Raw genomic sequence first — 15,679 nt, 5'->3', positions numbered from 1 at the left:
AGTGGAGGGAGGCTCCCGTAAGAGGGGGAGAGAAGGAAGTGTTTTCATAATTGAACCTTATGTACCTTTTACATTTCAAACACACACATATATTATTCAGAAATAAAGAAATAAACACATTTGAAAAAATAAATAACGACCTTTTATTATCATCTTGAAGAACAGAGGAAGGTCCAGCCTGCAGGCTGGGAACTCAGCAGCCTCACAGTGGAGGGTGACAGCACCCGGGGCGCGTCCTCAGAGCCCCCTCCGTCCCGCCATGTCTCAGGAATCACACACCCCAGTGACCAGCAGGACGACACCGGAGAGAGCTTTCCTGCCAGAAGTCAGCTGCTGCTTGGAGCAGGCACCTGGGAAGGTGTGAGTCCCTCTCTGCTGGTCACACCTCCACTGGAAGGTAGGTGAGAACACACACGTCTGACCCCAGGCAGCCTCACTGGCGTCCTCTCTCCCGTCCTCGCCGACCCCGAGGTCCCCTGCTCTTTGGCCCCAGTGTCCGATCCCCGAGACCGGAGTCTGAATGAGCCCGGCGCCTGTCAGTCCGAGTCCGAGCTCTCGTGTGACTTGGAAGACTTGTGCTTTCGTTTCTTCTTCTTCTTCTTCTCTTTCTTCTTCTTCTTATGCTTTTCTTTCTTCCTTTTTTTCTTGGGTCTCTCATCCTCTGAGGAGCTGGAGCTGCTCCCATCGTCATCTGAGGTGGAATCTTCCAGTAACTGCTTTAGCTGTTGTATCCTGAACAGGTAAGATTGGTCAGAGGAACATAAACCGTAACTTAACTTAAATTTTTTTTTAGATGGAAGATTAGCAGTGAGGGTAACAAAAATCACAAAATAATCACCTCGTTAAGCATAGTTATCATTTTTATTTTTGCATGTTTTCCACATCCTTGTTCCCATCCACAGCTATTTCACAGGACTGTACCCAATGTGCAAGCATTCTGCACTCTTCATTGTGCTACATATTTCTGCATGTTTCTATAGTCCCTACTATTATAACGTCTTTTAGAATGTAACAGTTTACAAAAACTTTTAGTCTTCATAGTCTACACTCACTTTGGTATGGTTTTTATTTTAATGTTCTATTGTTTATGCTATTACAGTTGTCCCTTATTGTTACAACTTCTAACAGAGACATACTTCCTAAATCACTCCCCCACTGTGCAAGTTCATACTAAGTAATCTACCTCCTCAAAACCACTCCTCTGATACTGGAATGGTTCTTTCCCACTTAATATAATTTAAAACTTTAAAAGGATATTGTCATCGTCAGGGAACCTCACCTTATATCCTTCTCGTGTCTTTTATTCTCCCGTATGATGTCATACATGGGATCCTCATGTGCCTTGAGGGTTAGACAAGGTTAAGGTTTCGTTAGGCTTAATAGATTGTTAGTTAAATTAAAATTAAATCCCTGTTTCACTGAAATTGGCCCTCCCCCCTGGTTTGGTGTAATTTTATATTTTCTATGTTCTAATTCTTCCTGAGGGTCACCATACTTCAAACTCACAGAGAGTATAAAAAAGATTTTCCAATTATACAAATACAGGATTATAATTTAAATATTCTTTATAAGGAAATAAACCTGGCAAAGTCATTAATAAATAATTCAAGGTTAGAAATATGGAGGTAATTCTCATTGTTGATGTGGACAGATGATCAAGAGAAATTATGGAAAATAAGTGAGGTGGAAAATGATATGTAAGAATGATTCATTTGTCAACCAATGATTGTATGGGTCGGTGGAACAACAAATCGACATTTTTCTCTCTCAAATCAATAAGTAAAAAAAAAGAATGATTCATTTATAGATGCACAAAAAACCTGTGCCCAAAAAGAAGTCTGGAAGCATACTCATCAAGCTACTTACTGTAAGTTCCCTTTGGGGAGAGCAGCAAGTTTGGACTTGAAGAATCAATTTTGGAAAAGCTTATTGAAATGTTTTCATTTTGTTAAAATAAGGCAAATGTAGTAGTGCAGTAGCTATATAATTTAAAATCATTTAAAGTACTTAAAAATATGAATGCACATAGAGTGAATTTTATGGTATGTGAATTATCTTTGAAAATGTTTTTCATAACAATTTCACATAGTAAATACAAAAATAAAGTTAAAAATAGCTATTATTTTACCACCTGGGAATATCCACTGCTAGCAGTTTAGTGTGTTCTTAAAGTCATTATATAATTTACAAAAAATTATAACCATATTATATATGGCTCTATTTTCTTTTTCACTTATGTTTCCATGAACACCTTCCCATGACATTACACCTTCTTCTAAAACATATAATTCTGAAAGTGATCCTACTATAGTCATAAAAATTTGTGTATATTGATGTTCTGTTATATCCTTAGGGTTAATTCTTAGCATTTAGGTTTCTAAATTTAAAAATATTGAATGTTTTTTAAGTTTTTGAGATTTATCACCAAATTATCTGTTAGAGGAACTATAAAAACTGATCCAGCTATCAATGTTAGCCAGATAAATGAAAGCACAATGTCAGCTTGATACGTGCCGACAATCCCAATATACCAGATACACATAGTGAAAATGGCCGAAACTGTTACTCAACAGTGAATTTTAGCAATAACTGAATGGTGAATTAACACCCCTGAGAGGTGACTCTGTTAAAATAAAGTGAGGAAATGACAGGTCTACTTTACTGTTATCTAATGGGGACATATCACTTATGCACACTTCTAGTTTATAATGTAAAGATATCTAATCTGTAGATAAGAACAGGAAACTAGCCCTGGCTGGAGTAGCTCAGTGGATTGAGCAGGGGCTGCGAACCAAAGTGTCGCAGGTTCGATTCCCAGTCAGGGCACATGCCTGGGTTGCAGGCCACGGCCCCCAGCAGCTGCACATTGATGTTTCTCTCTCTCTCTCTTTCTCTCTCCCTTCCCTCTCTAAAAATAAAAAGAAATAAAATCTTTAAAAAAAAAAGAACAGGAAACTAGAACCCTGTTTTTTTGTTATGAAATATTTTTTTACATAATAAAAAACAAGTGAATAACTGTCTGCTTCAGAAAAAGAATCAGTGTCCCCAAGGCATAAGCAAATAACACTTCAATAAGAAGTTAGTTTTTTTGTTAATGTAACTAATCTGTCACAAATTTTCAATTTAACAGAGATGCAGTTAACACCAGATATTTGGCCAAAAGGTTTCTGTGAATATATTTTCCATAAACCTCCAGTTCACGTGTGATTGCCTGATTCATGGGTATTCACCATCTTTTGTAAACGTACATTGACACTCTAGGGTTTTACTTACTACTCTGAACTGTTCTAACTTTTGGTTGCCTTTGATAAAGAAAGGGCACTCTTTGTCGCCCGTTCGGTGACCATACCGTTTACAACGCCAACCTAAAAACAAAGAAAAAGGGGATATATTTTTGTGAGATAATGTATTTTTACTTAATAAGATAAAGTTATCAGTAGCTCATATTAAAAGTATTCTTCATTAGATTCCGATTTTAAAAGCAAATGCAATCAGTAGAGGAAACACGTAGGATCCCAAAAATAGGGGAAAATGAATTACTTCCTCAAGCATCCTTGAATCTTGGAGCTTTAGAAGTGAACCAAACACTTACTAAGCAATCCCATGCAAAAAGCAAAGTGTAATTTCATTTTATTTTTTAACTGTGTGTTACGGGTTGAGTTGTGTCATGCTTCTTTCCCCTTCCCCTCATTAGGTTGAATGTCTTAACTCCTAGTACTTCAAAATGTGGTCTTACTGGGAGATAAGGGCTTTAGGGAGGCCCTCAGTAGGAACAAATGCTGCTGGCACCCATTTCAGACTTTTAGCCTCTAGGACCATGAGACAATAATTTACCTGCTTTAAGTCACCCAGTCTGCAGTACCTGGTTTCAGCAGCCCTAGCAAACTCTAGAGGCATCAGTGTCAACCAAGGAGTCAGGAAGAGGCATTATAACTAAGGTCAGCCAATTCTGCTCCATGCTGGCTGCTCCTGAATATGTGTAGTGACAGGAAAATAATCCTGTTCCCTTTCTATTTTTGAGAGTTGGTAGTAGGAAACCATGGGAAAAAATGAAGTTTAGGGACTCTTGATTGCCACTGACATGCCCCTGACCCTCATCGCCTCACTATTTTGGTTTCCTTCCAGCTGGGGAAGAAGGAATGCACTAAATGCAAATGCAGACCCCTTAAACAGATGTCTGCCTTTATGACAAGGATGGAGGAATGGTCAGTGCCATGGATTGGTGTGTGGGTATCAAGGATCCAGACCATCTGTGATCAAAACTCTGTTAAAGGAAAGGTGATCCCTGTAACTCAAAGGGTGGTTGATGGACCAGTCACGTGGGAGCCTGTTATAAACACAGAGTATTGGGCCCACCCCAGGTGTGAGGAGCTCTGCTCTAGATAGCACTCAGATCACGGAAATCAGTGAGAGTGAGAGTGAGGGTTATATGTATGTTTTTTCTCACCTGGGACAGATCCATGTTTTGTGGAGTCTGAAGCCTACATAACCTAAGGGGAGGTGAGGGTTTTTAGGGAAAAGAAAAATCTTGCCTTGGCAAGACACGGCCGTATGAGCTCATTTTTGGGACGTCACAGGCCTTTAGAAGGTGCAAGTAAGGGGCCCTAAAGCTCAGCTTCATTAACTTCATGGTAAAACTGGTTCTGGTCCTAACCAAACACTCTTAATTTGCAAGTCAGTGAAAAGAACTGAAAATAGTAAGTGAAACACAACTAACTACCTCATTAAACAGAACAGTGATTTATAAAATTTTTAAAAAAAAACTTCAGTGGACTTCTGGGTAAAGATGGCAGACTGAAACAGTCATTTACTTTCACCACTTTCCATCCCATAAAAATGACAACAAAGAGAATACCTTTAAAAGGGCATGAACCACAAGGACAGGGACAATAGGAAAAGAGACAGCAGTAAAAAATGTTGGACGTTAGAAGGCAGGTAAAGTGTGCAAAATGAACAGCAGATCCCAGGAAACTTGATTCTAACCCAGTACAAGGGAGAACTGAGAACCAACTCAGTTCCATTTGGGGAATGCCCTGCATCTCAGGAACTTGCAGCATCCTCTGGAGATGGAATTGAAGGGGTAGCGTAAGTAAGGGGGATTGCACCTCTCCCCAGCCCTGGAGCAGAGGTGCATTCTTCGGAGAAGGTGAAAGGGGGGTTTCTGGCCGTGGAGGCGCCAGGCCCCTTGGAAGGCAAGGTGCCACACTGAACACAGGAAGGGGAGGAGGACGACCGATTGCTGATGCTGAGACTTCAGAGCCTCGTTCCTCACGTCAGGTCCTGAGACACAAGAATGCGGCCTTCACCTTTGGCCAGAAACAACTTTTCTGTTAACCAGCCCAATGAGAGTCAGAGATACTGTTTACAGTAAAATGACAATCTCAGAGCTTACTGTTTACAACAATACATATTTTGTTATCTGTTAATCAGCTCAGAAAGGTCACCCTACAGTGAAATTCAGTTACCAATCTCTGCTCAAAAGTGAACTCAGCCCTTCTACCTCTCTCACTCCTGGACAGGAGGTGGTGTGGTGCCAGCCTCCAAGAGGACCCCAGCAGGCCCAGGTCCTGGCATGCTCACCGTCATGCAGGCGCCTTGCACAGCGAACAGGCCTCGGCTGTGCAAGCAACAGCAAATTATGGAAACAACAGCTTGTAATTGTTGAGGGTAGGCCATGAGATCCAGTGTGGCTTGCACCTTGCTGTCTCTTGGATCACTGGCTCTGGGGGAAGCCTGCTCTAATAAAACATCCGTAGAGGCGGGGATACGTAGAAAAACTGAGGGTTTTGTATAGGAAGAAGTCAACAGATAATGAAGAAATGTGAAAAATCAAGGGGCAGGAATATAAGGGTAGGCAAAAGTGGGTTTGCAGTTGTGAGTACATGAGAGGGTTCATTCTTGTATTATTATTTATTAATTATGGTATTACTTATAACTGTAAACCTACTTTTGCCCACCCTTGTATAATCATGTTATTTAGAAAATGTGAAGCTAAGCTTCAAAATACCCTAAGAGAGGTTCAGGTGGTTAACTTTGAAGTGCGGGGAACGGGGAAAAGCTATTTTAATTATGTGCACGAAGAACCTCTGTACACACAGATGCCTTTAACAGGCTGCGGGACCCTTCCTTCCAACGCCACCTTGTGCAGGACGCAGGTGCTGCTGCTCCGGAGGGGTGCGGGTGTGCACGCAGAGCTCTGCCCGGCCCAAACCCACCCTCTGTGGCCTGTGGCTCCTCTCAGGGTGAACCTCAACACCGCCAATGGAGGGGACTGACTGAGGCAAGACCCAAAGGGACCTGCCGTCTGATGCACCCCTTGTCCCCCATGGCACTGCTGCCTCGCAAGACCCTCTCTGTTGCAGGAGTACTGCACACGAGTGCACTCCGCAGGCAGCTCCGTCCTGTGGGGAGGCCGCTGCCCTTGGAGGCAGAAGCCCCGGAGTCACACCTTTGCTGCACCTCTCACCTCGGGCCACTTACTGACACGTGTGCGTTGGTGTCTGACTCCACAAAACAGATCATGCCGTGACTTTAACGGAGTGAGGTGAGTGAAAGGGTAAACGTGCTTTGTGACTGGTGGTCCGTAACTTGCGTGTGTTCAGGAGGGCTGGACGCACTTCCACACTCACATTGCATGACTTTGACCTCCTTCCCCAGCGGCATCCAAAGGCCTTTTGTCGGTGCGTGAGCCAGAAACTCCCTGGCGTGTTCATTGCCCGGTACATCTGGTATACAGTCTTCTGGCCTCGTCTCATCTTCCTAGAACAGAAAACGGTGTGTAACCGATATGGCCAAAAAGCGCGGGAATTCTCTCCCACCTGCTTGAGAACACAGCATTGCCGGGCTTTCTCAGGGGGTGGAGCTCCCACGGTCATCATTACTTACCCTCCCAGGAACCGGAAAGACAATGAGACCAGACAGACAAATGGAAATGACTGCATCAGAGGAATTACATCATGAGAATGAAGCAGCTGTTCTTGGAGAAAGGTTACTAGTGTTCACTAGTAACGCAGAAATCGTGTGCACAGAAATGATTTGTGAGTTCCAGTTCTGATTCTAAGATTACAAGTTTTCTGCTAACTTTCATGAAATGTATTTTCACCACCAAAGAATTGTATTACAAAATTAATGATTTTTTTAACCTTTTGATTTTTTTCACATTTCCATGGATATTAAGTTTGTAATGAAATTTTTTTTTTAAAAATTGAATGTTAGCAAACCGAGAAGGCTGCTTTGGTCTTGAACCAGTCTTCCAAGTTTCTCTCTCCCAGAGAGGCTGCCCTGGGCCAGGCTGCTGGAGGAGGGGCTCCTCCATCAGGGACTGGGGGCTGGATGAGCGCCAGGGCTCCCCAGGGTCTGCTGGTCTCTGAGCTGGTGACACTTAGGGGACCAGCACCAGGTGAGTCAGAGTTGGCACTGTGGCAGCAGAGCTTGGAGGAGGAGAGAGAAGGGAGTGGCGATGGCTGAGGAGCACACATGGGCCTGCCCCGGTTTCCTAGGGACAGACACTGGGCTGATGAAACTTCTACAAAGGACCAGGCCCGTGACAGAGCCCGAAGTGTGTGACTGGCGTCTGCAGGGAAGAAACAGGACCATCGTGGAGGAGATTCAAAACCACGGGCAGCTGTTCTCATAACAAGTGGCTGAGCCGGAGCACTGAGTCTGACACGCCTAAGAGAGTAACCGAAGGGACAAACTTCACACTGACCTTGATAAGCCCAGGAGGAGGTTTCTCGTAACTAGAAAGAAAAGAAAAAACCGTCATCAACCATGTTATCAGGAACATGACACATTTTATTATTATTACTTTTAATTCTCACCCAAGGTTATGTTTACTGATTTTAGAGAGAGAGGAAGGGAGGTGGAGAGGGGAAGAGAGAGAGATGAGAAACATCGATTGGTTGCATCTTGCATGTCCCCTGACCCGGGATGAACCCCCTCAACCTTTCTGTGTACGGGATGATGCTCCAACCAAGCCACCTGGCCAGGGCAAAAAGTATACTTTTTAATGAAAACTTAAAAATATGTTATATCTAAAACAGTTAATAAAATATGTCCAGCACTCAAGAGATCACAGGTAATGAAACTGATGGTATACCACATCATGTTGAGATCTAGAACTTAAATTCACTGAAATAATAACTAACTTGGGTCTTACCACAATTTTATTTTCGGAAGAAGGGAAAGCAAGAGATTATAGGGAAAATGTGAAGTAAGAAGACCTTTGAGTTGATTATGGTTGTAAACTGTTATAGCAGTCAGATTGTTTACCTAGCATAACCTTCTCTTATTCAACATTGAATAGGGTAGCTCCTAAAACCCTTCTAACAACGATTTAATGTTTTCCCCATCCGGACCCTTTTCTTACGCAACCCCTGTAAAGGCCATTTAAAAGAGAGTAAATATGGGGGTGCAGTGGTTAGCACGCTTGGGTGAGGGGAAAGTGAAATGCTTCTCCTGCCCTCTGAGCCGTGAACAAAAGCATCTCTGGCGGTGTGATACTCTGGTTTGTAATAGGAAATACATTCCTGGTCTTCATTCACTGCTCCTGGCAAAGAGCTCCTAAAACCCTTGTAATTCTTACATAAAGCCATAAGGGCATCTTTCGTTATAATGTTGAGTTTTGTTCCCAATTCCTGATACAGCTCTAAAGCAATAAAGGTGAATATAGTTTCTTTTGTTATTTATAAGAAGCATCTTTCAGTGAAACTGAGTTTATGTTAATGCTGTGACTTTTGGGAAGCTCCTGAGGATGGGGGCTGGGTGCCAGGGGAAGTACCCAGGTGATTAGAGGGTTGGACTTTCAGTCCCGCGTCTAGGGTGGTTGAATTAATCACCAATGCCAAAGATTAATCAGTCATGCCTACGTAATGAAGCCTCTATAAAATCCCAAAGGATGGGGTTCAGAGAGCTCCAGGGTGGGTGAACACATGGAGTGTGGCACCCCTGCATAGGGCATGGGTGGGAGCTCCCTGCCCCTTCCCACGTCTCTTGCCCATCTATCTCTTCCATCTGGCTGCTCCCAGAGCTACCATCCTTTTATAAAAAACCAGTAATCTAGTAAGTGAAATGTTTTCCTGAGTTTCATGGGCTACTCTAGCAAATGAACCAAAATGCAGGAGGGGGCTGCAGGAACCTCTCATTTATAGCTGATCAGAAACACAGGTGACAACCTGGATTTGGCGATTGGCACCTAAAGTGTGTGTGGGTGAGGCAGTCTTGTGGGACCGTTCCTTTAACTTGTAGGTTCTGATGCTCTGTCTCCAGGTAGACAGTGTCGGAATTAAGTTAAATGTGTAAGACATCTACTGGGTGTCCTCTGAGAACAGGGGAGTTGCTCGGTGGTGCTGGACACCCGCCACACAGCTGGACTGTAGTGTGGTGTTGTGAGTGAAGTCCGAGTGTAGCGAGGGAGAACAGGGGTGTTTTTTCCTCAGCAGGAGGTGATGGATGAGAAGTGCCGTGAGCAGCCGCAGCAAGAAGCACTTCCCTTTGGCTTCCTCTCTGCACCTTTGCAAATAAGGAGTGGGAGGGAGCCTTCTCTGAGCGCCTTCTCACCATCCCTGATCCAGAGCTTTTCTGAAGGGATGGAGTGGGAATTATCCCCGAAAGGTTACACAGTAATGGGCAACAGTGTGGTGATCGTGGGGGGAGGGGGCCTAAGGGGGATATGTGGTTATGGAAGAAAATACAGTAAAAATGAATAAATGATTTTTAAAAAGTGAAAAAAATAAATAAAATGATTTACAGTCCCTTAAAAAAAAAAAAGGATTACATAGTAAATAACTTTTGAGGTATGCTGTTTTCCAAAGCAAATACTGAAAATATTTTCCAGTGGAAAGCTGTGGCATGTCTTAAGCCCAGGCTTCTCTTAGCAGCAACCGTTTGCACAAGTTGGGAAGGGGCTGTATTTCACTGGCAGCCAGACCCTAGCAACAGAAATGCTGTGCTGTAGGCAAGGGAGTCTGGAAGGGAAGTGGTCAGTCTATGCACGTGTCCCGCAACCTGATGATAAAGACTAAGGGAAACTCCAAGCAAACATAATTGGTGGGGAGGGTCTCCGGGGAGAGCCAGGGCTTGTGGCAGTTCTGGCACTGTTCAACATCAGGAGGGCCCTACCTGGGAGAACCCTGCAGGAGGAACTATGTTTATAATAAAGCTCTCTGGTCCCAGCTTCCCTTTTCCGAAACCTCCATTTCTCTTCTATGAAAGCCCCTCCACCTTGGCACACAGGCCGGAGTGTGCACGCGGCTTGCCATGTCTTTGTGCACTGGTTGCAACCCTTTCCTTTTCTTGAGTAAATTCTTTTTGGTGACAAAACACTTAGCTGATGTTTTTCGGCTGACTCAAACAGTGCTTTCTTTTTTGCCATAGGAGCTGTACAAATAACATATGGCCAAACAAGCCAAGATCCAAATTCCTGAACAGTATGTAAATGGTTTTTTCCTAGGTGAAAAAGGAATTGGGTGGAACTGCATATTTTGAAATCAATTATTATTAGCAATGGCCTTCCCTAAAAGGTACATTTTCCAACTGTTTCCACAAATTTAAGGACATATGGTTAGTGTTTTTTTCCTAGTGCTAAAGAATTCCTTAGTTTATGCAGCATGTTAAAAAAGATATTTCTCAAATTAGTAAGATGATACTTAACTATTAAAAATAATAGATTTGGCCCTGGCTGGTGTGGCACCAGCCTTTGAATGGAAAGGTTGCTGGTTCAGTTCTCTGTCAGGGCACTTTGATTGGTTGCTTCTTGTACAGGGCCTGATTGGGAACCGAACCTGCAACCTAGGCACACACCATAACTGGGAATTGAACCGACAACCTTTCTTTTTGCATGACAACACCCAACTGACTGAGCCGCACCGGTCAGGGCTATAATGCCTCACTGTTAATGAGGAAGACCTAAGGATCCCTACACAATAGAAAAAACCTCTCAGTAAAAAAGATCAAAAGAAAAGGCAAATAAGAAACAGGTAATGGAAGATGAAGAAGACACAGACTAATGAGTATCCTCAAAGATGAGAGAAGATATGTCATTGATGAAGTTAGCAATAGGATTCTATGAAAAAAAAAAAGGATTCTCAGAACAAAGAAAATCTCTTGAAAATTAAAAATATAATTGGAACTTAAAAAAGTGCAATGGTGGAAGTACTGGAAGATAAATCTTACAGAAAGTAGAATGAAAAGACAAAAAGATGTAAAATAGGAGAGAAAGACAGAGGATCAACAGAAATCTAAGGAAAAAAATGGAGGGAAGGAAATTAAAACACAAATCATGTATGAACATTAAATAGCCATGAAATGTTAAGAAAATTAAAATTTTTAAAAATCCAGGGAGAGGAGGAATAAAAAAAGAGAGAGAGAGAAAAATCCAGTGAGGAAAAAGTTTACATTATCATAAAACTGCAAAATACCAGGATGAAGAATTTTTTAAAGCCTCCAAAGGCAGGGTGAGATAGAACAAGTAACTTATAAGGGAAAGGGAACCAGAGCGGCGTCAGATTTCTGAGCAGTATTGGGAGTTAAAAATGATGCACACCAGCTCTGAAGCTGGGTGAAAACAATTTTAACCTGGAATTCTGTACCTAGCCAAACTCTTATCATATGTGAGAGAATAAAGACATTTTCAGGTATGAAAGGACTCAACAAATTTACCCCGAATGCACTTTTTTATAGGAAGTTACTGAATGTGCTTCAACAAAAATGATTTAAGGACAGAAGGAGGAAGACAGGGGACCCAGGAATGGGATCCAAGGCTGGACAGTGGTGGGGGCAGTCGCAGGATGGTTGCTGTGCACGGGGGGTCTGGAAGGGAACCAGAGTCTACTGGAGGAGAACAGAAGTTAGATTCTAGGTTTAAAAAAATTAACTGACAGATGCTCTGATGTGGAAAAAGTACTCTCACTTTCAGACCCTTTGGAATAAAATTAGCACTCAGTAATAGGAAATTAAGCAAATTAATAGAAGAAACCCCCGAGGCTCTTATTAACTACCTGAAAAACAACACTGGTATGAAAGCAAAAGAAATCATAGAACACCATTTGGCTCAAAAGTGAAAAGTACTGCATAGTTTTAATAACGTTAATACTAACTTTATTTAACAGAATTATAATTGGAAGGGTGGAGACAAGAAAGTTAGGGAAAGAGAGCTGAAGCCTCACTTTCTATGACATGAGGTTGAGAGGGAATGTCTATTGTTTAATAAAAAACAGTATAAGCAGATAATTTCAAAATATGTAGCTGAATCCCAGTAGGAGAAAAACTCCTAATAGTTTACTAATTGCGGCTCTTGGAGGGAGCAGAGAGTGTGTGAAGTGTGTGGGGTGAATGAAGAGTAGGGATGCAGAACCACTCCCCCCCACCCCCTTTTTAATCAGTCTTTTAGGAGTATTTGATATTTGAACTACATGACTCTGGAAATATAAGTTTTTATTTAAATGTAAACAAGTTTGAGAACTAGCCAAACCAAATAAGTGAGCAACCAGAAAGTTTTAAGTTGCAAACTGAAAAATCTCATTGGTCTGGGAATCAGACACCTGGGTTCCTCTTTAGTTTTACTGTGTATAGGTTGATGATTCCTTGATCAGACTACTTGACTCTTGAACCTGCACTTTCTTATCTGCAAAAAGGAGGTTATAATCTCTCTGACGTCTGTGAATTGCACAATAAATGTATAGCATTAACCGCTGTCTGGCACCCTACAGTTAAAGATATTGAGAGGTGGGCTAGGCTGGGCTAGGCCTTGCCTGAGCTTAAGCTGGGAAAGATTTTTGAGTATCTGCCTTATTGAGCAGCTGGAATGAGCCAAACAGAGTCCCTGACCGGGCCAGGACTGTGGGTGCCTGCCATGCAAGGGCCCTATCCTGCAACCACTGGCCTACTGAGGTGACATTCAGCTCAAGGGCCACACTAGAAAGAGCAGGCAGGGCTCCAAGAAAGCAAAGCATCGTGTGTCATAGCTCAAGAGGCACTGACTTCTACAGCTGCTTACAGGATTGCAGAATGACGGACAAGAATGGAAGGTCATTAATGCAACCTCCCACCTGATGTTTCAATCTCCTGCACAACCTACCCTCCTCCCAGTGGTTACCTGGACTCTCCTTGACCCCTCAGAAGCTGGGAGCCCAGTGCCTCTTAAGCCGGGCTAGGCTCACCTGCAAGAGTGTATGTGTGACTCTGGCCCTAACTCTTTTTTTGAGCTTCCACCCCTAATCCGGGTTCCAGGCATCCGGGCTGGAGAGCAACCCTAACACTCTTCTACCTGTCTGGCGACCTTCGCAATAGTTAGGGACAGGTCCCTCACCCCTTTGTTTCTTCTTACCACACTAACGTTACAGGACTGCGTTTTCTCTTTCCTTGGTAACAGAAACGAAAAGACTGTACCGGGGTCACAGTGGGTCCTGTGACCTGAACACCGTGCAAGGACAGGGACCGAAGCGCACTTCTCGCGTATTCAGTCTCCAAATCCAGAGAGAGCGCGTAATAGAGGCCAGGCGAAACTCTGACAGCGGCACGTGGACAGCAACAGCCACTCAGTTCTGCGGAAGCGCCTCCTGTCCCCTGTCCCCCGCCTCCCGCTCCCCGCCAGCGCCCCGGAACCAGGGGGTGGGGCCCGCGCTCCCTCCCAGCTCGGGCGGCTCGCGGGAGCCGGGCACTGACTTTCCCTCCCGCTGCGGGGCGGCTGCAAGGCGACTGCGCGCCGCACTTGATCAAAAACCCAGCCGGGCCGCCTGCCCCCTACAGGCGGGTCTCGGACTGTGGCGTCCAGGCGGCGCCCATTCCTGGCAGGGGCCCGGAGGCGGGCGGGGACTCACAAGGACTCCAGGTGCTTGAGCTGCTGCAGCTGCTGCGCGTCTCGTCGCCGCCGTTTCTGCTCCCGGCGCCGCTGCAGCTCCTGATCCCGCGGCTCCCGCGGCCGCCGTGTGCCCTCGGCCCCCGAGTCGGCGTGCCCGTGCCTGGAGGACATCGCTGCCTGCGCAGCTCAGGCGGCGGCGAGGACGACACTTCCTCCGCGCCGCGCCCGCCGGGTCACCGCAGCGCCCCCTCCCGCCGTCGCCCGGGTCGTCCTCCCGAGGCGCGGTCTGGAGTTCTGGCTGGGAGCACCGGCCCACCGCCTGGCCGGCTCGTGCTGGAGGTTGGATCGCGCCCCCTGGCGGCAGCTGAGGGGCCGGGATGCCGGCGGTGGGACGTTGGGAGTCCTTTTCTTCTGCCTGAGGACCTCTCTGGGCTAGGAGGCTCCCCTCGCGTTGTTTTGATGGTTTAATATCAGTATTAAAAAGTAATGCTTTTCATGATCATGAAATATTTCTATCTATAAGAAAAGTAACTTCTAGGGTAATGTTAATTGGTGGTGACAAACAGGACCTTTAAAGCGTAAGCTAAGATCCAATGAAAGAAGTTTCAAGGTTGGTTACTCGGAGGGTATTATACCTACAGTGAATTTGAAAGCAAAGCTGTGTAGACCCTGAGAAAAAAGGCAGCTACCAAGAAATACTCTTGGTAGCTAACTGGGTTTAAATATAAAAAATGAAAATAGCACTCATTGCTAAATAGGGGCCTATCAGACAAGCCAGTTTCGGGGAGAAGACTTTACTGGACCTACCTCCTACCCTGAACTGTCTGCCTACACTGTGTGGGGGACGGCTGAGCCAGTCTTTATAAGTGAGAGCCTGGAATCCCAGCTGAACCAATAGGACTGAGAATTTCACTGTCTAATCAAAGTTGCACAGCTATATCCCTGACCAATCAGAGCAGCTCCATTCTGACCAATCTGAACAGTGCTGTTTGGACCAATCAAACTGCGAGGATTTGGAGTCCTCGTTTGCATGAGGGTGGACCAATGATGGATCAGGAGTAGGACTTTCTTTTCTATTTATTATTATTATTATTTTTATTTTGAGAGTGTGTTTATTAAAGCTGGTGACCCTGAAATAAAGAGGTGGCTAAGAAGCAACAGGATAGACTAGGCAGGGCTGCGGTCAGCTCACTGGGCAGAGAAAAGTGGGCCTTGGAGACAGTTCAGGGTGTTAGCGGAGGAAATGCTGCTGCTGCCGCCCATTGCTCCCCTGGTTGCAAATCCTGTGGGGGGCCTTTGGAGTTTGAGTTGAAGGCCTGTGGGGGGGATAAGAGGTGGAAGGGAAAGGTGCTAGCATGCTCTCGGACTTCTTTCTATATAGGTTAGCTCCCCTCTGGATTGAGGAGTAGGCTTCCCCCTTTCCCCTGAAGGCTGTGTTTTTCCCTTTGGAGCTGAAGACGTCTCCCTGGAGCGTCTCCCAGGGCTGCCTCTTTGCCACAGCTGTGCTAGGTGGTCCGTGAGTTGTAATGCCATGGAGCTGTTCTACAGCTGTGCTGTATCATAATTGAGCTGTTCGCCATGAATCAAGTTTCCTGCTTCACAGCACCCCCATTTGGGGATTCCTGTTGGTGTTGAATTGGCGCCGATGGTCAACAGATGAAAAAAAATTTGAAAAATGGGCATTTTTGTTATGCTCAATTGTAAAGTTGAGTATTTGCACACCTATATACTAGGAATCCAATCCAATGTATATGCGAAAGAGAATGTTTAGCACGTGATCAGGAGAAATGTACATATAACTTTCTAGCAGCACTTTTTCCACTAGGAAAAAGATTAAACAACCAGAAATGTGCCCCACCATCTCAGTGATCTTGGTCTTCT

At 44.6% G+C, this 15,679-nt stretch overlaps 1 protein-coding gene across 1 annotated transcript; it reads right to left on the bottom strand.

The window, feature by feature from the left end:
* Window positions 1-119: 119 nt before the first annotated feature.
* On the bottom strand, window positions 120-14,073 carry RP9 (RP9 pre-mRNA splicing factor). Its single transcript, XM_028526183.2, has 6 exons — window positions 13,818-14,073; window positions 7,709-7,739; window positions 6,630-6,759; window positions 3,274-3,365; window positions 1,280-1,341; window positions 120-732 (listed from the first exon to the last, which is right to left on the bottom strand). Exons 1-6 carry the CDS (start codon window positions 13,967-13,969, stop codon window positions 537-539), a joined length of 663 nt encoding a protein of 220 aa, XP_028381984.1. The 5' UTR covers window positions 13,970-14,073; the 3' UTR covers window positions 120-536.
* Between the last annotated feature and the right edge of the window lie 1,606 nt (window positions 14,074-15,679).

Source organism: Phyllostomus discolor, chromosome 10, assembly GCF_004126475.2.
Source record: "Phyllostomus discolor isolate MPI-MPIP mPhyDis1 chromosome 10, mPhyDis1.pri.v3, whole genome shotgun sequence".
In the NCBI taxonomy this organism is placed as follows: domain Eukaryota; kingdom Metazoa; phylum Chordata; class Mammalia; order Chiroptera; family Phyllostomidae; genus Phyllostomus; species Phyllostomus discolor.
This window is presented reverse-complemented; position numbering and strand designations above follow the sequence as displayed.